General features: G+C 38.1%; 2 protein-coding genes across 2 annotated transcripts in view; one reads left to right on the top strand and one right to left on the bottom strand.

The window, feature by feature from the left end:
• The window catches only part of aven (apoptosis, caspase activation inhibitor), a 37070-nt gene extending 16987 nt beyond the window's left edge, over positions 1-20083 (bottom strand). Inside the window, exons 1-2 of the mRNA XM_042390466.1 lie at positions 19844-20083; positions 16844-17015 (exon numbers count right to left, since the gene is read on the bottom strand). Coding sequence (XP_042246400.1) covers positions 16844-17015; positions 19844-20038 — 367 coding nt within the window. The 5' untranslated portion in view covers positions 20039-20083. The remainder of the gene's footprint in view (positions 1-16843; positions 17016-19843) is intronic.
• Positions 4730-22909, top strand: chrm5b (cholinergic receptor, muscarinic 5b). Its single transcript, XM_042390465.1, has 2 exons — positions 4730-5615; positions 20978-22909. The coding sequence occupies exon 2, from the start codon at positions 21043-21045 to the stop codon at positions 22576-22578; it is 1536 nt and encodes a 511-aa protein (XP_042246399.1). The 5' UTR covers positions 4730-5615; positions 20978-21042; the 3' UTR covers positions 22579-22909.
• Positions 22910-24877: the final 1968 nt, after the last annotated feature.

Raw genomic sequence — 24877 nt, 5'->3', positions numbered from 1 at the left:
AAAAAAGAACATAAAATATCTGCACATTGCTGTCCTGTTTGTATTTCTTCTATAACTGGAAACAAGGTAAAGATTACCATCTAGCCACTGCTTGGATGCAGGACTTCATGGACAAGGCACTTAGCCACATATTCCAAGTACACCTTCAATGTATGTTTAGGTTTACTGGGTTTTGTCCAACAGGCGTCCCTGTCACTTTACCCAGGTAGGTGACCAGTTAGACAGCTCTTCTCCGGTCTTCACTCGAGTGTCCAAAACATACAATTGCAAATAAGATGATACAACTTCAAACTCAATCATCCAACTTTGACATACAGTGGTTTGGTACCAGGTATATTTATGAAATTCCTGAAGTTCAAACATGGTGTATGTTATAGGCAGCTAATTACTAGCATTGGGTTCAATGAGCCCGGCCATTCCTCCCAATCGCCCTATGCCAAGACCCCACCTACAAACTCCAAGATACAACTACTCTCTGCAACTTTTGGTCATACTGAAGTGACTCTCATTTTTTGTAGAAATACCCAAACAAAAAGGCAATCAGCTGGGGGACACCGTAAGCCTCAAGAGATTCTCACACTAAAATCCCAAACCAGACACCAAAGATCCAAACAAGACAGAGGATGGCATTGAGACAAAGGCCCCATCACCAACATTTCCTCCAAAACTGTGAGGGCATCAAATTACCATCACTTCAGCATGAGGACACATTTATCCAACGGCAAGGACTATTTCGCTCCCCAATAGCACATAGATGGAATGAAACACTACTTTCTATCTCTTTTTCCTGTTTTTTCCTTCCTCTCGCTTTTGAAAAACTGAACTGATGCAACTGATAAAATACATGACATTTCAGTTGCAAAATAAATCCACTGTCTTGTAAGAAACTAATAATGAGAAGCTAATAATTGATGGTTACTGTGATGTTCTCCCATCAATCACTTAAGCCAATGGTAATCTCTATTCACAATAACAGTGGTGGTTAACAGCACCTTAAAGTGCTGATGTCACAGGGGCCAACTGTGTAGGTGGAAGCCTGTGATGTGCCCAAACTAAAGAAATCGAGCTGTCATATCTGTATCTGTATGCCTCATTATATGAAATCCCTCAGGGATACATTACAAATACCTCATATCCTTTGTATTGCATTCTCCTGATAATCAATAGCGAGCCTGAGGCTTGGCGGTCAACGAATCAAGTTTATTTATCACATTTAATTATATGAGGTACAATCACATTGAAATGTAATCCCACCAGTTCCTTAAATTTGTGCATTAAAAATAGTTTAAATATAAATATCCAATACCTAAAACACCTTCTTCCTGACTGCAGTGGGGAGAAAAGGCCATTATCCAGGTGGTTGGGATCCTTAATGATTCTCCTAGCCTTATTCTTGCAGCGCCTTGTGTAAATATTCTTTAGGCAGGTTAGAGCACCACCTATTGTATGTTCAGCCAAAGGAACCACTCTTTGCAGGGCCTTGCGGTCCTATTTGGTGCTGTTTCTGTGCCAGGCAGTGATGTTCCCTGTCAGGAAGCTCTCGATGGTGCAGGAGTAGAAATTCTTCAGCATTTGAGGGGAAACCCAGAATTTCCTCAAGCGCCTGAGGTGAAACACTCTCTGCCTTGCCTTTCTCACCACTGAGTCAGTATGCCGTGCCCAGGTCGTGCCCTCAGTTATGTGGACACCAAGGTACTTGAAGCTGTCCACCCTCTCCACCGAGGACCCATTGATATTAAGGGGGGCATAGTTTCTTCCCTGCTTCTTCCCAAAGTCCACTATCAGCGCCTTGGTCTTGCTGACATTCAGAAGTAGGTTACTGTCATGACACCAGCGGGTCCAGTCCTCTACTTCCTTTAGGTAGGCCTTTGCCATGTTATCTGTGATCAGGTCCGCCACAGCTGTGTCGTCAGCCAACTTGATGATGGTGTTGGAGTCGAAAGAGGCTACACAGTCGTGTGTGTACAGGAGTACAGCAGGGGGCTCAAACACAGCGCTGGGGTGCTTCGGTGTTAAGGATGAGGGTAGAAGAGGTGTGTCTGCCTACCTTCACCACCTGGGGTCTGCCCATCAGGAAGTCAAGGATCCACATGCACAGTGAGGTGCTTAATCCCAGGTCCTTAAGCTTTGTGACGAGCCTGGAGGGAACTATGGTGAATATGACGGGAACATGCATGATATATTCACATGAAAGAAAAACTATTTCAAAGAAATGCAGATTACCCACTCTACTTGACAGGTTCAATCACACACAGTGAGGATGAAACAGCTGTGGTCCTTTCAGGATGCTGAGGCTAGATGTGATTTCTGAAGCAGCCAGACAAATAGTGGCGCTTCAATGGGTCCTCCTTTAAGCTGATGGGTGGGGAGACGATGAGCAGTGGTCACCAAACCCTCCATTATAATAGTGGCATAATACAGCGACTATTTTCAATGCTAATACCTTTGTTGTGGTAAAAAGGCTGATTTAATGCATGCATGACGTTTAAAAATGCACCAAACTGTCACTTTTCTTGTAAGAACAAGACAATAAAAAACAATCAATTTCAAGAGGGCCATTTCCACCATGGTATTCGAGAATATTCATATTTGTTGGAGATATATATATATACATATATATATATATATATATATATATATATATACACATATATATATATATATATATATATATACACATATATATATATATATATATATATATATATATACATATATATATATATGTGTATATATATATATATATATATATATATATATATATATATATATATATATATATATACATATATATATATATACATATATACATATATATATATATACATATATACATATATATATATATATATATATATATATATATATATATATATATATATATATATATATATATATATATACATATATATATGACCTATTTCACATATTGTTGATCATTTCATGTGTTAAAATCAACATCATTTATCCTAGTACCATCACGCTTTACTAGCTGGAGCATTTTCCACATTACACAGTGGCTGATTAAAGAGAAAAAAAAATGGCTTCCATTAAAAAAAAGTCTTGTAACTGTAAATGGTAACAAAGGATTTTGTTTTTATATTTTCCATTTAGAGTTCCCTTAAAAATACTGCATACTCAAATACACACAACTGGTTTTATAAACTAGATCTTTTTTTAAATTAAAACATTTGAAATGGGCTAGAAAATGCTGAGAAACCTTGTCGAAATATTGCTCTGAGGACAACTGGTGATAAGATTTATAAATAACTTTGAAGCTAAAATTAAGCAAAAATGACACCTAGTAACACAAACATCTTCATCCTTGCTGCTCACCTGGATGAGGCTTCAAGTCATTACAAGTGTGGTGTGTGCTGATGACATGTTCCATGACACGTGACAATGTGTTAGTCTCATTGAGTCAACAGCAGTCTCCAAGCTGTCCTCCACTGGAGTGGACACTGCTTACTGATACAAATAGCTGCTCATGAATCCAGCAACAAGCAGGAAACAGATGAGCTTTTTAAATCATGAGCCTGTTAAATCATATCATACCCAATCATATCAAAGAATCTTTGGCATGCATATATTTGTTCGGCTTTATCAACAAGGGGCTCAAAGGTGATTTTAAACAATAAAACAATACACCAGGCACAGCACATATTCAAATGCAACTGGTAGGACTGAAAGGATGCTGAGTATTTGCTTGGGTTGTTAAAAGGCTATTATCCTTGGCTAACCTCATGTCAATAGTAGATCAATCTCTCGTTATTGATCTTTCCCATGTTTCCTCTCATTCTAATAATGATATACACTATATACTCCCAACTCATTACTAATGCTTCATGGCTCTGGGGAGATGAAATCACAGAAGTAATTCTGCCTCCCAAAAAGATAGATAGTTTTTATGTCAATTACTACCACTAATAATGCTGTACTGCCAGGTCCATAAAAGCTGTTACCAAACTATTCATACCCTCTCAACATAGGCCCTTCTTCTCTTCTATCCACTGAATTAATTTACATTTCAGCCTTATCTTGCTTATCTGGACAGGGAGGGTTACATACAAAAGGAACAGAAAGCAGGGCTGCAACTAACAATTATTTTCATTATCAATTAATCTGTTGATTATTTTCTCAATTAATCAGTCTATCAAATGTCAAAAAACTATAAAAATCACAATCAATCAGTCAATCACAATTTCCCAAAGCAACCTAAAATATTTACATTTAAGAAGCTGGAACAAGAAAATTTCTGCATCTTTTTATTAAAAAATGACTCAAAATCATTAACCAAAATAGTTGGCGATTAATTTCTGTTAATCGACTAATGGATTCATCGACTAATTATTGCAGCGTTAACAGAAAGCACTTACTATGGAGGTCGATAGGGGCAGTTAGGATTGCCAGGCGAACAGTTTAAAAACTCTGCCAATCACCAGTGTCTGCTTCCACTGTCGCTCTCCCTGCTTTTAAAGAGGGCATACGCATTGGGGATTAACTGAATCACCATGAAATGGGACGTGTGTGTGGCTGTTTGAAGAGCCAGCAGTTGTACGAATGTATCTACTCTCTGCTGAAGACGTACAGCTGTAAGCACTGCTGATGCAAAGACAAACAGTCGGCCCTCTCTGAACTGCTGCAGACACCCACATCGACTCCTCCTTCTGGCTCCTCCTCCCCCAACCCCTCTGCTTCATCCTACTCCTCCACCTCCTCACCTCTTCCAACCTCCTCTTCCATGTTGCTCGTTGCCCTGATACAGGATGAGGCTTCCGGCCATGTGGGAATTTCTCCTAATAGTGGCTCACGGTTGAATCTGCACATTGGCAAGGATGTTTGAGCAGCATCCCAAGCAAGCAGGAGAAGAAGCCTCATAGGAGACGAAAACTCAACCTACGCAGCCTTCAGGATCCTTGCACAGCCGGTGGAGTAGCTCAAACTTTGCAGCGTGAGTGACAAACTCTGTCTTCTTCTGAGAGGATGTTGAGCTCACATGTTTGTCTTCGGTAAAAAAAAAAGAAACAGCTTTGACGACATCTTCACTTGATTATCAGAGCTGAGGACGAGCAGCCGCTTCCAGTAATTCACCCTCCTGTTAAAAGGGTCTGAACAGTACCAACGAGGCTTCTGAGCTGCTTTGTCACATGGACATTGACACTAAACAGCTGTTGCATTTACCATCTCGCCTCAGGAAGAGACCGCACTGTTTAGGAGCTATACCTACAAGATGATGCTGAAAAACTTGTTTGCATCAAAGCGCCTCGTACTTAGCAACTGATGAGGATGAGAGACGGTGTGATGACCTACCTGTATTTGACAAGTGTGTTTTTCACCTCGTTGGAGAGAGGAGCACAGAGGAAAAAAGTCAGCGAGAGGGAACAGGGGAGGGGAAGAGAGAGCCAGCAAGGGAAGGTGTGAAGCAAAAACGCTGTGAGAGGGAAACAGAGCTACAGAAAGAGAAAGGCGTAAAGAGCTGAGAAAAATACAAGGAGTGGGGAACTGAGAGAACTCTGCTGGACTGAAGGAGTAAAAGAAAAAACAGCGCATCAAAGAACTGGCCAAATGCCCGTTTAAAGCTGGAGGATCGTGTTTTGTTGAAAGAGCCACAAGAGGTGAGTATATATTCTGTTTGAAGTGGCTATTATGGCAGGAAATTAAACAGTTCAGAGCAGCAACCCTCTTGTTCAGTAAAATCAGACTGCAAATTCTAACATTATAAAATATTTATTACTGAATAGCAAATGTAGCCTGACTTACTACTATATAAATGAATCATGGAACAAGTGCTGGGCTTCATCAGTTGTCACCAGAGCTTTCATAGTTCAGAGATGCACTGTACATTTTGTACACTGTGGATTTAAAACAGAAGCGTTTTGCACCTCAAAGATTATTAAACTGATCCTAAATCTTGAATATGTTTAAATAAGTTTCTGTGTAGAGGTGTGGGGGTGCTGTGTGTGTTTATTTTTTACTCAGGAAATAGTGGGAGGTGTGAGGAGGGAGATGATTTGATTTAAGGCATCATTAAAAACTAATGGGAAGACAAGTCACATGACTGGCATCCCAACACTTGTTCCACTCTATTCTTGGAGGTGTAAACACTGTGAGCTTTGTGCAAATAAGTATTAAAACTGAACTAGAGCTGGAAACAATTAATGGATGAACAGAACATTCATTGGAAACTATTTTGATAAAATTCCTTTTTAAAAAATGCCAAAAATTCAATGCTTCTAGCTTCTTAAATTTTAATATATGCTGCTTTCCTGTGTCTGCAGTGATACTGGATAGTAGTATGCTGGATATATTTGAGAAATTGCACTGGTGATCAGAGAAGACAAGCAATTTTGAAGACTTCTGGGTAATTGTAATGGGCATCTGTGACAATTTTCTGAAATTATATAGATTAATAATTGGCAGATTATTGGTCAGTAATAATAATCAATAGTTGCAGCCCTAATTTTGATCATCAAGGATGTCAAACATTCATTAATTTCAGCTTTTGAAATGGCTCAAATCTATTTTATATCATTTTAAATGTGCGTTTTGGACTGTTGGTCGGTCAAAATGAGCAGTGAACACATCACATAGGGCTCTGGGAAATTGTGATAGGCATTTTTTTCAATTATTTGCTGATATTTTTTAAATGATTAATCGTAAAAAAGAATGATGAAAATAGTCAGTTGTTGCTGATTGTTGCAGCTCCAAACTGATCTCCCAGTTACAGGGACTCAGTGACAGGAATTTAAGGATGAAAGTGGGCAGACTGTTTTGCCTCGTGAAGTGCCTATGATCTACCTTCTGCTTCACTCCATCCTCCACTAGCTTAATCATAATCAGTGAATGCAGGGAAACAAACCAAGCACCTGTAATGTTTTGTTTCCTATACTTGCCAACCAGACAGTACATCACCAGCCTCATTCCTCTGCTTTGACGCCAGTCTCCTCCAGCCTAGATGGCTAATCAAGTATCCATAACGACACCGGAACATATAAATTAATGGTATGATTGAGACTATTCATCTCAGTTAGGAAAACGTCCTTGTGTTTGTCAATCTAGTTAGCTGAATCACTGAAGCTCTAATGCGATTTCCTTTTGTCTCATTATGATTGAACCTTGATAGGTGCCCATTAGTGACCTTGGTAAACTACGGCTGCGGGGGAGGAGGATTGATCCTTGTGTTAATGTGTACAGATAGATGACCGTGTTAGGATGTAAATAACTGCCCAGCTATTCCCCCTAGTCATACAGGCGCATGGACACACACACACACACACACACAGAACAAGGGAATTGCACCATGTGTGCCATTACCCGTAGCAACAGCACAATCAACCCCCAACAATGCAAGGACCGAGACGAGACCCTGACAAAATAAAAAATTGCCTTAGGCTTACGAAACAATTAATTCCTTGAGGCTCGGTGCAGAACGATGTGTTTTTATTCACCTGCAGTTCAAAAACATCCCACTCTGGTTCATGACCACTTAAGTTTTCATGGCAATGACAACCTTCCTGCAAAAGCAAAATGCGCTGGTTTGTGAAATATTTCAAGAATCATAAAAGCATCAAGGTTTCATTCTTGAAAAAAAAAACCTCAGTCTGGAGTCAGTGAATTTTCGCCTCCTGACACCGAGATTCTTAACACTGAATGTAATAGTACATGTAATCACAGTCAATCAAAACACATGAATGCTTAAAGCACTTGGGATGTTTGGACAAGGAGCGAGGCTACATAATAGCCATCCACAAGGCCATGAAACAACAGAAATCAACATGACCTTCAATTCAAATCAAACAGTCTGTTTACACAATTTCCCTGTCAGGGTCCTTTTTTTTTTTTTCCCAAATCACACACAGTACAGCAGAGCTTTCAGCTTTCAATACAGGGTTTGCAAACAGAGAGTCAGCCACTGTCTTTATGTGCGTTTATTTCTATTGCATGAATAAATACATGCAGAGACGAGTTGAAACTTTAATGCTCTCTGTGAGTCACTGCAGAAGCACATGCATTTGGATACATTAAACAGAAGGAAAAGTTGATATATAAACAAATTGAGGTTATATAAATGGAGATTATATAAACAGCAGTGACAGGTTCTCCAGCAGAACGTCTTAGATAGAATGAATGAGTGTGAGATGTATGGACTGCAGCATTATTACAGTGCAAACTAACTGCAGCAGAAAGTACAAGGACAAAGAGAAGGTTGTGTGATGGAGAATACACTAAATATATGAACTCACAACATTTTCTCAAGCTTGAATTCTACCACATTTGGAAAAATCATTTTGGAGTCATTTCTCAAACAAATTTGTTAAAATCTTTATCTATAGTACATTTCAAATTTTAAGATTGTAGTTGAAACGATAAAACAATCACATCTCAAGGGCCATTTTGTTCTGTAGCCTTCAATTATATCACATGATCTGCAACTGACTAAACATGTCTGCAACTAATGATCATTTTCATTATAAAATAATCTACAGGTTATTTTCTCATTTATTTAATTATTCATGTGTTCTGTAAAATGTCAGCCAATTGTGAAAAAGGTCCATCACAACTTCCCAGAGCCCATGGTTACTTTTCAAAAATGTCATGTTTAGTCTGACTAACAGTCCAAAAGATAATAAGATAATTGCAGGAGTATGAACACCAGATGATATTCACATTTGGGAAGCTGTAACCAATTAATTTTTATACTTTTTGCTCTAAAAAGATGCTGCAATGATTATTTGATCATCATAAAATATTTTCTATCGATCGACTCATTAATTGTTGCAGCCCTAACTTTAAAGATGTAGACTATAAAATAATGGCCCAGATATTCAGATCAGAATCCAATTTTTTTACTGAGTTATCTAAACAAAAAAAGGTGAACATGAAATCATAATTTTAAATGAAAACAGGTGTCCTTTCATCCAATTTTTTTGTCATGCACTCTCAGGGTGAGAGTGCATGACAAAAAAATTGGATCCTGTTGGATCCTGTTGGGCTGTAGGAAGCGTTTGGTTTTGCGACCATACAAGGACTTCCCCTCACTGTGTGAAACTGATTTTCTGACCTTGTCATATTCTAACATGACATGTTGTAACACCATGTTTCCTGCATGACAGCTGTGGGCTGTGCCTCAGTGGGAGCTTTAAAAGCTTTAAAAGTGGCATATAAAGCCTCAGTAACCTGGCCTACTATTGAGCACTTTTACTAAGACAATCATTGCATCTCTCCATCTGCTACGTGGAGCAGTGAAGCAAAAGCAGCTCTCACTAGTTAAAATGGAACTTTTTCACAAGTGTTTTGTTTTTAGAGTAGAGTGATAATCAGACATTTTCATTTTCACATTTGAATAGTTAAAAAGGTGAGTAGATGTGATGTGTGCAGCAATTTGGTAGGTCTTGAACCAGGTTAGTGTTAAAAGGTGTTAAAGGTGCATTTCCACTCTCCCAGGCTGCTTATGAAAGTGATATTTTTTCAGCCTTCCTTCAACCCTCTGCCATTGCCAAAAACTCAGTTTTGCTGGATGAACGTCACCTCCCTTTGTTTTGTACAGTAAAGCAATTTCTAATTACTTTACATTTAAATGTAAAGTAAACAAACTCATTCTCATTTTGAGCCCAATCTGATCCAAATAACTCACCATCTACAATACAGTATAAAGACTGAAGCCACTTCATTGCTTTATTAGTCTCATTTATTTACAGCTCTTTACTACAGTGTAAAGATATGTATAGTAATCACTTTTACCATTTTGGTTTAAGTGAGCCTACAGTGTGTATGTAATTTATGTTAAACAGCAGCCACATTGGCCACAAGTGACAATGGGGTAATGTTTTTTAAAGATGATTCCCCCCCCCCCCCACCCCACCCCACATTTAAGCCTTTATCTGAGAGTTTTGTTACGTGCAGAGAGACAGGAAACTGAGGTGGAGAGAGGGGTATGACATGCAACAAAGGTCTGTAGCCAGAATTGAATCATGGGTGTTGTGGTTATGGTTATGTGGTATAGCCTACTTGCCAGGTCATCATTGTAAATAAGAAACTGTTCTTAATGTCTTGCCTGATAAAATAGAGGTTAAATAAAATAAATTTTAAAAAAAGTACACATAGTAACCAGCAGGCTCTCAAGGTGTCCTGCACTAGGGTCATGTAAAATACTAAGTTATAATGTAACAGTAGCACAAGTACAACAGAGTTGTTAAATCAACAAATTGACTCAGTAATGTTTTGCCGCGTTCACGCTATGTCGGATGAATGGAAAGGATTGGAAAGATGGCCATGTTAAGGACTTGCGAGCGTTCACATCATGGAAGATTGTTTGGGAACCAAGGTGGTCGTATGAGGGTTTAAAATACTGTGCACTGGCAAAATTACATTATATTAAAAGTTAGGTTTAATTAAAGTTAGGTTTAATTACGTTCAATAACGGACTTTGGCTGACGTAAAGCATCCATGTGTGCTCGTTTTCAGGCAATTCCATATTATTAAGTGCCAAGCTGGATATGGCCTATTGGAGCTTTCAGAAAAATCCCAGTATCCTAGTCGTAATTATGAATTGGAGGTTAATGTGAACACATTTACAAGTTGGAAACTTGTGATTACAGTGACTCTGATAGGACATGAACGCTGCATTAGTTACACAGCAACATCTAACATTAGTCACCATACGCTACCGGTCATACCAGACCAAGTAAGGATGTAACAGCAAAACCCCAGTGTGTACTGAACTGAGCAAGAGTGCGTTTAATTCTGAATTTAACCTTTCACAGTGGTGGAAGAAGTATTCAGATCTTTTACTTTAAAGATCCAATGGAGTCCAAAGAGCCATGTATAGCATAGCATAATGTAAAAATACTCTATTACAAGTAAAAAAAAAAAAAAAACCTGCATGAAAAATCATACTTGAGTAAAAGTACAAAAGTATTGGCAGCAAATGTAGTTAAAGTATTGCAGTAAAAGTAGTGGTTTGGCCCCTCTGACTGATATATTATTATATATGACATTGGTAGATTCTTAATAGTGAAGCATCAGTGTTAGAGCAGCATGTTACTATTGTAGCTGCTGGAGGTGGAGCTAGTTTTAGCTACTTTATATACAGTTAGCTAGTTTAGTCCAGTGGTTCCCAACCTAGGGGTTGGGCCCCTCTAAAGGGTCACCATATAAATCTGAGGGGTCATGAGATGATTAATGGGAGAAGGAAGAAGAAAAAACACTTTTTGGCCTTTTACTCTAATCTTTGGTTTTTGGTAAAATATTGGATCATTTGAACATTTATTGAAATGAAACCAGGTGAGAAGTTTAGAGGGAAAAATCACTATTTGGTGGAGCTGTTAACAACTCAGACATCTGAAATGTGACCCCGACTACACACTGCTTTTTGTAAGATGTCAAAAGCCAAAAATGTTGGAAACCACTGGTTTCATCTTTAATAATGTGTTGTATTTTAAAAGCTTGTTTTATTATCCATTGTGTCAAAACTTCATCGGAAAAGTACTAAAGCTGTCAAATAAATGTAGTGGAGTAGAAAGTACAATATTTTCCCCTGAAATGTAGTGGAGTGGAAGTATAAAGTATCATAAAAATGGAAATACTCAAGTGCAAGTACCTCATAATTGTACTTAAGTACAGTACTTGAGTAAATGTACTTGGTTTCCACTACTAACCTTTCATGTGTAAAAGGTAGATCTTTGAAAAGTTATATAGTCTCACTTTAACAAAGCTTCAATCATTTCTCCCCCTGAATATAAAGTACATATACAGTTTCATTTTAGTGGTCTAACACCCCTGTATGGCAGCACAACCATAAAAAATGTCCTGTTCTGACAGTGCATCCATAGAGTATCACATACTGCTTGTGGCAAAGGAAACACAATGCATCTATTTGATTGAAATGCTGTAAAATCAGCCTTTAATCTCACTTGTGCTTAACGCCTCCACCACACTGTAGGTAAAGCTGCGCTCTCGACCTCTCTGCCCTGGGATTTTGTATCTCGAAAGAATTGCAAGATACGTTACAAAAGGTTGTGAAACACTGCTCTAGGGCATTTCTATCCTGAAATATATAACATCTGCACATATGAAAAAGTTACAGGAAACAGAAGCACCTTCTGACTTGTACATTCTGCCCAGTCTTGCCAATAAAAGAAACTGAATACTCTCAACACTTCAACACCTTGGATACAAAAGTGATGGCAGTATAAGCCTCACAATAAGAAGTCTTCTGTAATAACTTTGGCCAAGAGGTAAAGGGAGGTTTCTATGGCGAATTCCTGATTTCATGGCTACCTTAATTGGCCAGAAAAACGACTCTTGAAAGCATCGCCTCCCACGTACAATTAAGTATCCTCTAGAGAGCGGCAGCCTCTTGCTGTACGGCATGACTAATCTGACAATGTGGGCAAAACACAGAGACGAGAGATAGGAGTCAAACAACTCACAAGAGCACCTTTGGCATTTACGCTACAAGAGAAGGGAGAGAACGACACGGCGCTGCAACACTCTCCAACTCTCTAATGACGTGAGAAAAAAAAACAGTCCTATAAAAACAGTTTAAACACTTATCCTGAGTTAAAAATGGCCTCATAACTTTCTCCAAAAACAAATGCAAGTGTAAGTCCTCTACAGCTTGTCAGTGTGAACTCCTGGATATTAGGCTAAAACCCTGTCAAACTGGGGCTGATCAAAGAAATCTGATCAGACTTTATGCTGAGTAATATGCTGTACTTATCAAGCAGTTAATTAGTAGCATGTAGGATTCAACAGATTAGAGTTTTCATCCAAATATGGCCTATTTAACTTGACTGTGATAATTAGTGTTCTTCCCGTAATGATATTATGCTTGTATAACCCCAAGCCTCTGAAGCAACATGTATTGCTGCATTAATTGATTTTCTTCTGCCACTTGGGGGCAACGCATAGACTGTAAAAAAAAATATGGACATAATCACCATGACGTCCCCCATTGGTTTGTGGACTGCCTTTTAAAAGCCTTGAGTTAAATGATTTAACCATCGTCATCTTTGATTTGGAGCCAGAAGTGACCATATTTGGACGAGAGGGTGGAACTGACCCTGGCACTAGCTGCTAGCTTGGTTAGCACGGTGCATTTACAGTCCATGGTTGCTAGCAAAAAAACAGGCCTAAACCAATAAAACAAAATGTACTTACCGGAAAAACTGAACAGCTGACTCTTTAGAGGGTCTGTTAGTAAAACCAAACCCTGAACAAGACTTTTTTAGGCGACCAAAATGTTCCAATTAACTTTCATGAACTGAAACTGAAACACACTGTGGAACACCAACAGCTATGCCTATACTCTGTGAATCTGGGGTTACATCATGGTTACGTTACGTAACCCTACTTTTCATATCACTTTTCATATCACATCGTGTTGGTTTGTGAAATTCAAATGATCTAACACTAGATAATATGAAGCCAAACATTTCAGACTTCTTAACCACAACACCTGTTAGTAGTACAATAAAGTACTATTAAATACTTTGCTTGTGCATTCCTTATATGCAGGAAGTGATCAAGTTTACAGTCTTTCAACTAGGGGAGGGTTTGCACTGAAAATGCAGCCAGATCATAAATACAAATTTGTCTAGCTACTGAGAAGGAGATGAGTTGTGCATTCACAACAGCAGTGGTTTACAGCTATTTTTGTCTGACGTACCCCAACAGCCCCATCAGGTGGGCTCAAGTACCCCTTCAATAGATAGGATGGCTTCATGAAATTGTTCAATAGTATTTCACTGCAGAGAAAACACAAGAACATTTCTGGTACTTTGGACTTTACTTGGGTCGATGCACACTTTAGACCAGATTTTAAGCGTGTCTGAGCTGCCAGTTTTTAACTTGACTTGAATTTTTAGATCTGAATTGAGCTTATTGAAATAAAGCAACTTTAATAAAGCTTTTGAATATTAGGAACATTAATTTTCTATCTGAATTCTATCTAAAATAGATATAGCCCATGGGGTAAATAAAGTTTTTGAAATTGCACAAAGTGACTTTTGAGACAATATAAATTCATAAAGATGGTTTTCAAAGTCAAATATTTCAGTGCAATAAATTTAGCTGTACTTAAATTTCAACATTAAATATTCAGTTGCTGATATAATTCAAATTTAAATAATTGTGGCAATAATTTGCTTCCATATTGGTTTCTTTTATCAAGGGTAGGTTTGGTCAAGTTTTTTATTCGTACTACTATGACTTGGAGAAGCTGATTATTTCAATCATTTATCCATTACTTGAATCTTTGTATTTTAACTCTATTGGCACGCCAACTAGTTTTCACTAGTTTCAATTCTCAATGGCAGCACATGGTGTTACAACTGATTTAGGTTAGTGGGAAAGCTATTTGATTTTTTGCTATGCTAATTGTACCTGGCATTTTATTGGTTATTGTGATGATAAACATGCCAGAGATCAACATGCTAATTTTTATTCCCATTTGTGTGTTTATTTACTCCTAAACACAAATATGTAATATGTAAAGTATTTTTTAATCAAATTATGATTTTTTTTTTTCAAATTAGCTGAGCTACCCCACAGTCTCTCCATTTCTCATGGCAACTGCTTAAGTACTCCTATTTTGGAATAACTGCATTTTAGTTTATAACATGAGTGTTTATATTATTCCATTTGCTTTGACATCAAGAGCAATGATCACAGTGAGGAAAAGGATTGACTGGAAATGGCCTCGCTAAATCACAAAGTATACTGTAAATTTGTCTGACAAGTAGAAGATGACTGAGCCTTTCTTCAACTCGTTTCTTGTTGTCTTCACCATCAACAATCCCTACAGGTATCAGCAACATGTAGGATAAAACAAAAGCAGCCCAAGCTAACCAATGACAGTTATTTCAGTCTCCACATGGTATCACCACATCCCCCGTATTTTTAAAGAGATGCACATCAGTCTTAAACTTCTAACTAACAAACAACCAGGGGTGCATGTTGCTACTGTGTTTGAAGAAAGATGACACAAATATCATTCATGTAAATGAGAGGCAAATGTATCATGAACATCTGAAAGTAGAGGGAAGTTTCAGGTCATGAAAACTACATTCACTGCCACCAGAAAAAACATGTTTCATATTTCACATTATACACAGCATTTTGGAAACTTGGGATGTTGCTAAAAATCAGACAAGACAAGCTGCTCACTGAAACTGAATTAAAGCTGGAGTGCAGGACTTTAGTCTCCCTCTTCTGGCAGTGAGAGTCATTACAAAAACACTGTCGATTTGTGCTTACGTCATAGGCTCCACTGTAGCCTGCTCTGTCACTACTGTTGTGGCTGTAAAACAGTGGATAAATTGTTTTTAGAGTCACAACCCCCACGAAATGACTTGTTTCACTATTAGAATTTGATACATTCGGTCTGATAACATTTGGAAAGTGTAGAAGAGCTGCACGATTAAATTATTTTATCCCCATTCAAGTTAGCAAAGAGCTAACAGGAAGTTAGCCAGCTCAGCCAGAAGAAGTCTCTAGTGCGCATGCTTTGCCCATACAGACATGCACAGTATGCATTCATCCAGCCAGCACAGGAATGTCAAACCTGACACCAGATTAAAAACTCTGTATACTGTGAAATACAGAGAGATTTATCTGGTGGTGATAGGCTTAATCAGCATTGTGTGAACTCGTATGGTAAAGGCTTGAATGTAATGGACATTTGTTTATATGTAAAAATTACGCATTGCAGGTTTAAATTTTAGATGGTTTCTAATATAATCAGCAGCAAAATCAGTAATGATTAATAATTGCTAGAAAGCCAACAGCCATTGCAAGTGTGGGCACACATGAGCTACTTTGGCTAAATTATTGCATGCTTGGTAGCTGCTAAAATTAGACTTCATCTCTGTCTGTCATATTTAAAAACAAAAATTGACAACTTTGGGGATGTCTCTCTTTATTTATCCCAACTTGAGATATGAGTTAAATGTGACAGTCTCATATTGGGGCTTTCATTTGGAAAGATTGATCAGCCCCATATATGTAAACATCTTGAGCTCTTGTCTAACAAGATGGCACTGAGCTCTCTTACTTGTTTTCCTTTGGGGGAAGAAATATTAACAGAAACAGGGAAGAGACTGTGGAGAGCCCAGAGGGCCAAACACTGGCCAACGAGGCTGAAATTGGCAAACAAAGACAAACAAGGATGTTCTTTTTGCAGCTATCTGACAGCAGTGTCCATACAGAGCAATTAAAGTCCCTTAAGACAACAAACATTTCCTTTTAACTAATTAGGATACAGAGACAACTTCAGAAAAGAACAGTTACACTCAGTGGAGTATTTGACACCAAGTCAATTTCCATGTCATTATTACACAAAAAAGGCTAATGCACAAATTAATTGATGTTTATTTAATGGAAAAAAGTCAACACAAAAGCATTAAACTCTTGCACCACTCCTTTAATGCAGTAATGGTCTCATCATGGTTGGTAAAAATGAGCAAACATTAATCTGTGCAGACTGGGGCAAATTGTATACCAACAAGTAAAAACACAAGAAAATAAGATTATCGCCTGAGCCTTTGTCTTCATTGCTTGTGATGCTTTGTACTGCTATCCCAGAAAATTAATGTACAAGTCCCAAAACGATTCATCCTACTAATTGGAAATGTAAAAGCTCTATTGTCAGGACCAAGATCACAAATTAACAACTTCACTTCTTTGTTTCAACCTTTGAGAGAAACGTAATGTGCACAAATCTAGTAACAAAACACTTTGGATTAAAGCAGCATTTCCATTTTTGCGGAGCTCTCGTGTGTGAGTATGTTCTCCAGCTGAGGGCAGACTGAGACTCTTCCCGTCTTTTGTGGCCAGATCTTACCTGCAGACTCCAGTAGGACATGGTAGTTGGTTCCTCTCTGAGTGGGCGTGTCATCAGCGGGCTGCTCCTTCTCTGACTCCTCATAACGATCCCAGTTTGACTCCAGTTTCCTCCTGGAGAAAACCTCCATCCTGTCGTCATCCTCATGAAAGTTATCCCCTTCATCTTGATCCTGAAAGAACACGGGAGAATTCACAGTGAGAAATGTGCAATTTAAGTGACTTTAAAGTCATACCTGTACCAGGAGTGCTTTTCATATTGCTCGCTGTACTTCAAACAAACTAGGACACACATGTCTTCGTCAGACAATGTCTTAAGTCTTTACATCTGTTTCAAATGGCTAAACTGGGCAAAAAGCGAGGTGAGACATGATGACACTCACAAATGGGAATAATGGTGCACATTTTCAGACTGTCTGTCCTATAAGGCTCTTTTAGTGCTGCACTCAATTGTAAACATAAAAAGTGACGGGCGTAGTTGTGTGAAGAATCAAGAAAGAAAAATATGTCCAAACCCTGCCTACCTTTACACCTCTTAACATCTGGCCAATTGCCTGTGTGACATGGGAGTGTCAGATTCAGAAAGTTAGAAAAATTGTCAAATACAGTCTGACATCAGAGAGAGGGTTTTAGGGTGTTTTCAAACCTATAGTTCATTTGTTCTGGTCCAATTCAGTGGATAAGTTGGAAAACTTTTTTTCCAAATGAATCATGCCAAGGGGGAGAATGAGTCCAGTTGAGCCAGGCTGAATAACACAGGTTTGGAAACACGCGTAAACATTGCAAAACAGTCCAACAAGCAGTTTGTTTAAAGCATACTGAGGCTTTTAGCTTTACTCTATTTGGGCAGGTCTAATTCCAATAATTCATAAGGAGCATCTGTGAGCCAAGAGCAGGGTATTAAATTTGTATACTTAAAGCCACAAAAAGCCTTCTACAATTTTCTGTTTGAAACAAGATGTTGGGTGGGTTCAAAAATCCTGTGCACACAATCAAACTGTTAAAAATGTAAAGATGCACAATGCACAAAAACCTACCAACTTGCAACAATCAGGAGGCACATGCACGTCTATAACAAGTTTGAAGGGGTTGGGTAACAATTATCTGCATAAAATGACAAAACAATACCCACATAATGCTAGCTCGTTCCCAATCCTTCTTTCATTTTACATGGACATGACCCTATTTTGACCACATATTGGGGAATTTTTGTGTGTTATCCAACTGTACTGTCCTCCCCTGGATGCATCTATAAAGTGGTGAAACAGCAGATGGATGAGGTGAAGAGAGACACTTAAAAAGTTGGTTGGAAATTTCATACATATCAACTGGAACACTATACTCTCTGAAATATACCATCTTTCCAGGGACAAAGGAAACAGCATTTTGATACTGACTTCTTTGGTGTTTATGTTTAGTGTAGATTATGACAGAATAGATCGTCTGAAAAAGTCATTCAGACTTGTTTGAGTCCTTTTTACTCACCTAAAAAGGTCTAAATTGTTAGCCAGCATGTCCTGGTAACTGTAACAAAAAAATAATACTTCTACTGATGCTGCTCAACAAAGTATAATTCAAAAAGCATTTTGTAAAGTGGTCATTACCACATAGCTCTTATTCATGATTGGTTGCTAAGCGTAACAAAAGGGTCAAGCTAAATGGCATGTCCGACTGTATGACAAACAACACACAACTCATTAAATTTGTCTGAGTCATAGATTTTTTTTTTTCCTGTTTTGTCACACAGCTGCTCAAACCTTTAATAATGCTGTCATGGAAATGTGTGACATGAGATGTGTCAGACTGGTGAAGTGTGGTTTTGCTCAGCGTTTTTTTTTTTTTTCTTAGTCAGAAAACAAACACACAAAAAAACCATAACAGTGCTAATTATTTTTCTCGACAATATCACCAAAGACCACATGGTAGCTACGGATGCATCAAAAGAGATTTTTATGATTGCAATCAAGGAGCCTGTATGTACCAAAGGAGATTTCTGTGATTGCAATCACAGAGCCTCTATTGTCTCCCTTCTAACGCTGTAGTTACCATGGCAGAGGCATCGACTGACAGAGCATCCCATTGGAAATTAAGCTGAACCCTCTAGTGTTATATCCAAGGCCCAGATTGTGCTATGATAACATTAAAGTGGCTGTGGAGAATATTTCAAGTTCTTGATCTGATGATGCACACCAAAAATGCTTAACTCTTCTCCATCTAAATCTAAACATGCTATCTGGATCTCATTACATACATAAAAGACAGATACACACAGACAGTAGAGAGGTTTGGTTGTGATCAAGCTGACATCAACCTACTCCTTTAATGCACAGCAATGGTACAATTGTGAGAAAAAGATGCTTGAGACATTGTATAGTGCTGTCTGTATATACTGTTATCATATGTATATACATTGTGTAAATTATTCGAATATCAATACTTAGCATTTAGCATTTGTTTCTTTTGCCTACCTCTTTGTTTTTTTTTTGTATTTTCATTTATGTCAAGTGTCTGTTGTAACACTTGAATTTGTCTTAAGGATTAATAAAGTGCTCTATCTATCTATCTATCTATCTATCTATCTGTACAACTTGAATTTTACTGCAGACTGAGGCTGTGCCTTGATTGTAAACATGTAGGAAAAGTCATCTATCAGCAAACGTCTTGACGTCATAACATTGCCTAAACTTGGCATTCATGTTATCTACAATGTAAAACTCGGTTTCTCTAAAATATATAATATTGGGATGGTTTTAATCCTCGCTATCAACATCTACAATGTAGTTTGGTGCCACAGAGACGTGGCACCGGCTGACATTACACTAAAACTGAAGCTAATTAGGCCGAATTGAAGATGAAGTCATATTAACTTTTATATTATCTTCAAATAATTTTGTGCTTGTTTTTGGTGACGAAAACAACTAAATTTACTAGATTTTTAATGCAGTCTGGCAGAGCGGGATAGCGGGGCTGTCTGTGGGACGCAACTTCCACGCTCCCTCACCCGGTGATGGAAGTCCGCTCCTCGGCCTCCTCCTCCGCGTCCACGGCCGCGGTAGTGGTCTCTCTTGCCCCGGCCGCGGTGGTGGCCTCCTCTCCCTCTGCCCCGGTGTTCGCCGCCGAAACTGTCGCCGTCGTGTCCACCCCGGCCACCTCTTCTCCAGCTGCCTCCTCTGCCTCTGCTAGGTCTAACCTCCATTACTGTCAACTGAGCCCGGACAGTTTAGCATGTTGCACCCCATAGTTGAAGGGAATGAGTGTTACAGTGAACGTTGTCGTCCAATAAAGTTGGCGTTTGACGGTTCCGGGTCGCAGATTTTCGTTTCCTAGGATGGAGACGGATTGTTCTGCCAAGACCTTCCCTGCCCTGGCTCTGAACTTCCGTCACCATTCTAGGAAACGAAAACTCTCTTCCAGGTCTCATTTTGACCAAAATATTGAGTATAAAAGTGTAAAAAACAAAACAAAACAAAACAGAAAATATTACAATTTTACTTTTCAAGTTTGTATTTCAGCATTATACCTTAATAACCTTTACTAATTACATCAACAATACAACATTTCAGGCTATAAAAACATCATACTATCATTCTATGATCCATTACATCATGGATTTATCTTAATAGGAATAAAAAAATAAGTGGATACAGTGTACATTAAAATAAATAAATATATAATAATAATGAAAATAAATCAAACCTACAAAAACATTTTTTTAAATTTTGTTTGTTTGTTTTGGGGGGGCAGGTTTTTCTTGTCTAGTGTGTTTTTGTGTATCATAAAAAGGAATAAATAATAAAAAAATAATAAACATAAAAAGCCATATTTTTTCCCAATACATCCCATTGATTGAACTTGAAATTTGAGGTCGCAACTTTTTTCTTATGGATCAGCAAAATTTGCAAATAAAATGCAAAAATCACAATTCAGTCGATTAATCTGTATTTCTATATTAACACAGATAAAAAGCCAAAGTTAAAAATGCTAATACAATTTAATCAAAAATGAAGTGGCTTAATTATTACAAAACAACATTATACTAAAGAGTTCTACTTGACATGTGATGTTTTGGCTTCCAAAACATGGTCAATAAAATAATAATAATTGTGTTATATAACTGTTTTTCTTTTCATTTCAGAAAAACTCTTAACTCTACGTGGAGTCACAGAGCACCACTTCAACACAGACAGATAACACAGCACCATGGATGTAGATCCTCCAAACAGCACTTTTGGTAACACGTCACATGTCCATGTTGCTCCCCACAGCCTTTGGGAGGCTATCACCATAGCTACAGTGTCTGCCATTGTCAGCTTGATAACTATTGTTGGTAACGTGCTGGTCCTGCTGTCTTTCAAAGTCAACAGCCAACTGAAGACTGTCAACAACTACTACCTACTGAGTTTGGCGTTTGCTGACCTCATCATAGGTGTGCTGTCCATGAACTTGTACACCACATACATACTGATGGGTTACTGGTCCTTGGGGAACCTTGCATGTGATCTCTGGCTAGCAGTGGATTATGTAGCCAGCAATGCTTCAGTTATGAACTTACTTGTCATCAGCTTTGACAGATACTTCTCCATTACAAGACCACTGACTTACAGGGCAAAGAGAACTCCAAAGAGAGCTGCTATAATGATAGGCCTTGCATGGCTGGTGTCTTTTATCCTCTGGGCGCCACCTATTCTCTGCTGGCAGTACTTTGTAGGAGAAAGAAAAGACTCTCCGGACGAGTGCCAAATCCAGTTTTTAACGGAGCCGGTGATCACATTTGGGACAGCCATTGCTGCCTTCTATATCCCAGTCTCTGTTATGACCATCCTTTACTGCAGGATCTACAAGGAGACTCAGAAACGGACAAAGGATCTGGCAGAGCTGCAAGGGCTCACAACAGATAATGTTCCAGAGGGGACGAAACCACAGAAAACGATAATTCACTCATGCTTTCATTTCACCAGAGAGAGAAGAGACCGGAGTCAGGCCTCCTGGTCCTCATCAAACCAAAGTAACGCCACCAAAACTACCACTAGGTCAGATGACGCATGGGCAAAAGCAGACCAGATCACCTCTTTTAACAGCGACACCTCCTCAGAAGAGGAGGAGCATCATGTTTCAATAGAAACCCCACAGGGCTCTTTCAAAGATCAAGATAGTGGACAGAGTAATAAAAACGGGCAGGTAACTGATTATACAGAAGATCAGTTTTTTTCCACTCCTCCAAAGAAGAACAGCAAAAAGTGCATCTCATATAAGTTCAAACCAGGCTCAAAGGGTAAAAACGCCAATCCTACAACTGCGTCCCCCTGCCCACCTGAAGCAGAGCAGCCCGCCAAAAACGCCTCCCCTTCCTCCTCCACCACCTCCAAACCTATGGACCCCGCTATTAAGAGCCAGATCACCAAGAGGAAGAGAATGGTGCTGGTGAAGGAGAAGAAGGCAGCCCAGACCCTCAGTGCCATCCTCCTGGCCTTCATCCTCACATGGACGCCGTACAACATCATGGTGCTCATCTCGACCTTCTGCGCCAAGTGCATCCCTCCAACCCTCTGGCACCTGGGCTACTGGCTGTGCTATGTCAACAGCACCATCAACCCCATGTGCTACGCCCTCTGCAACAAGACCTTCCAGAAGACCTTCCGCATGCTTCTGCTCTGCCAGTGGAGGAGGAGGAGGAGAGGCGAGGACAAGCTGTACTGGTGTGGACAGAACCCAAATGTCAACAATAAAATGACTTGATGTGGCACTGCAATATTATTGCAGCTTTTGCCCACTTGTGAATTTTCTTGATCTACTGTATAGTTAGTGGTCATCTTCAGCATGAAGTGCTGCATGTGATTTTTGTGTTAAAGTACATGTTAGTGGAAAATGAGCTGAGCCTGACACAGCACTTAAACTGCTGTTCCAGATTATTACAGAAAAGAAAACCTTGTCTGAATCTCATGATATGGAGCTCAGAGTGTGCCACCAGAAAACAGTTTAATCACAGTACATTAATACATAGATTAATTTTTAAAAAAGGTATTATGAATTAATGAATTACATTTTTATTGAAATGTTGCAAAAAAAACTTAAAAGATAATTAAAATAGCCAGTTAATAATTCAATTTCTTTATTCTATCTTTTTTATGATTATGATTTATTATTTTTATGATACATATTTTAATTGATTAAAATAAAATGGAATCATAAAAGTCATTATGAAAAGGCTTTTATTATTGTGTGTCTGTCATATACCAGGCAGACACATATGTAAATGAATTTTTAAAAAAGTAAAATTTTAAAGCCTCTTGAAAATTCATTTTTGGGTTACATTTTAAAATTCTGTTAATCCATCATTATGAGATAAAATAAGATGATTATTAAGGAATTATTAACTGGCAAATTTAATGATCTTTTCATTATTGTTTTTTATATTAGTTTATTAATGCATCATTCAAATGAACATCTAATTAACCAATTTATGATAGTGTTGATCAACAATCAATGTTGATAATATATTATAATTAAACACTTTAAAAGTCTCTAATTATTCCAGTGGTACACTTCAACCTCCATACATGAAGGTGGCAACATATTTATACATGATTTTAGGTTAAACCTCACATAATCCTCTTTTATTCTATTGCTCACTTGCACTGTATATAAAGGACATACTGTAGACTTACACATTTGACAGTTATTTATTGTATGAAGGACACATTTTGTTGATTCTATTGCATTTTACACTTTAAAAATATGTAAATTGCTTAGTGTGTATCAGTGTTTACTTAATGTTTTATCTTTTGTTTTTCTATCTTGCCAGTTGCAATTGATCTTGTGTTCAAGGGCTAATCTGTACATTTCTGTGCATTTACAGCTGCATTAGTTTCACAGTGATAATATGACATATGAGATTGTTTATGGATCACACCTCTGCTCTTGTCAATATTCATATAACTGTAAAAAAAAAAAAACTGAATTAAATGTCAGGTGTTAAGTTCAAGACACATGGTATTTAAAGTTAAACTTTACATAATGAACTACCACCATGTCTCTCTGATGGATGAGTGATGCTGTTGTAAATTATTGCACTTTTATGTCCTTTTAAGATGTAATGTCAAATGTATCGCCCTAAACTCTGTGCCTTTTGTTCTGCTCAGAGGCAAAAGTGCTTTGTGAATGAACCTGTGCTCATTGTCTGTCTGTGCAGTTTTGTGAAAAGTGAGTCTGTGTGTACTAATATGAACAGTGAAATACAAACTCAAATGCAGAATTTCATCGTTGGCATGAACCTTTTCAACATGAAATGAGTTTAATTTGATCTGATTTGTACTTGTATAATTCCTTTTTGAGAAATGATGCAAATCATTGACCTGCTGCAGTAGTTGACCAATAAAACAAACATGTCATGGAGAATGTGTGCAGGGACCTCCTCCCAGAGGTGAACAGAGCTCTCATTGGTCCCAAGACTCAAGATGTTAGTGCAGTTGTTCTGCATGACAGGTCTCTTCAGTCTGATGCACTCTATTATTAGAGGAAAAGGTGGGTGATGTTCTATACTTTATAACCCATGAAAAGACCAAAACTAACTGAGCCAAAGTCTGATACTGTATATCTTATTCTTCTGTGCCATAGAGCTCCATTGTTGTCCAAAAACCAATAAAAACACGTTAATAAAACACAGTTACACTGAGAGACATGTTCTCTTATTGCAAGTAACATGGGCACTATAGTCATTCCCACAGACACCATCCTGCTGCCTTAAACACTCTCTAGTTCACCAAATACACAGCTGAAAATAGTCCCCAACCAATGCAACATTCAGTAAAAACTACAGTACCTAGCATTTTTAGTAAAAATGTTTGCCATTTTTAAAAAAAATTAAAGTATATATTGATGACCTGTTTTTTTTTTTTAGATTTATGTCTTTAGTGGGTATCAGATAAACTAACGACAATTTTCATTATCAATTAATCTGTCAATTATTTTATCAATTAATCATTTGGTCTATAAAATGTCCGAAAATGGTGAAAAATATCAATCACGGTTCCCCAAA

This window comes from Thunnus maccoyii, chromosome 17, assembly GCF_910596095.1.
Source record: "Thunnus maccoyii chromosome 17, fThuMac1.1, whole genome shotgun sequence".
NCBI classification, from domain to species: Eukaryota; Metazoa; Chordata; class Actinopteri; order Scombriformes; family Scombridae; genus Thunnus; species Thunnus maccoyii.
The sequence above is the reverse complement of the archived record's forward strand: the minus strand, read 5'-3'. Positions and strand labels throughout refer to the sequence as shown.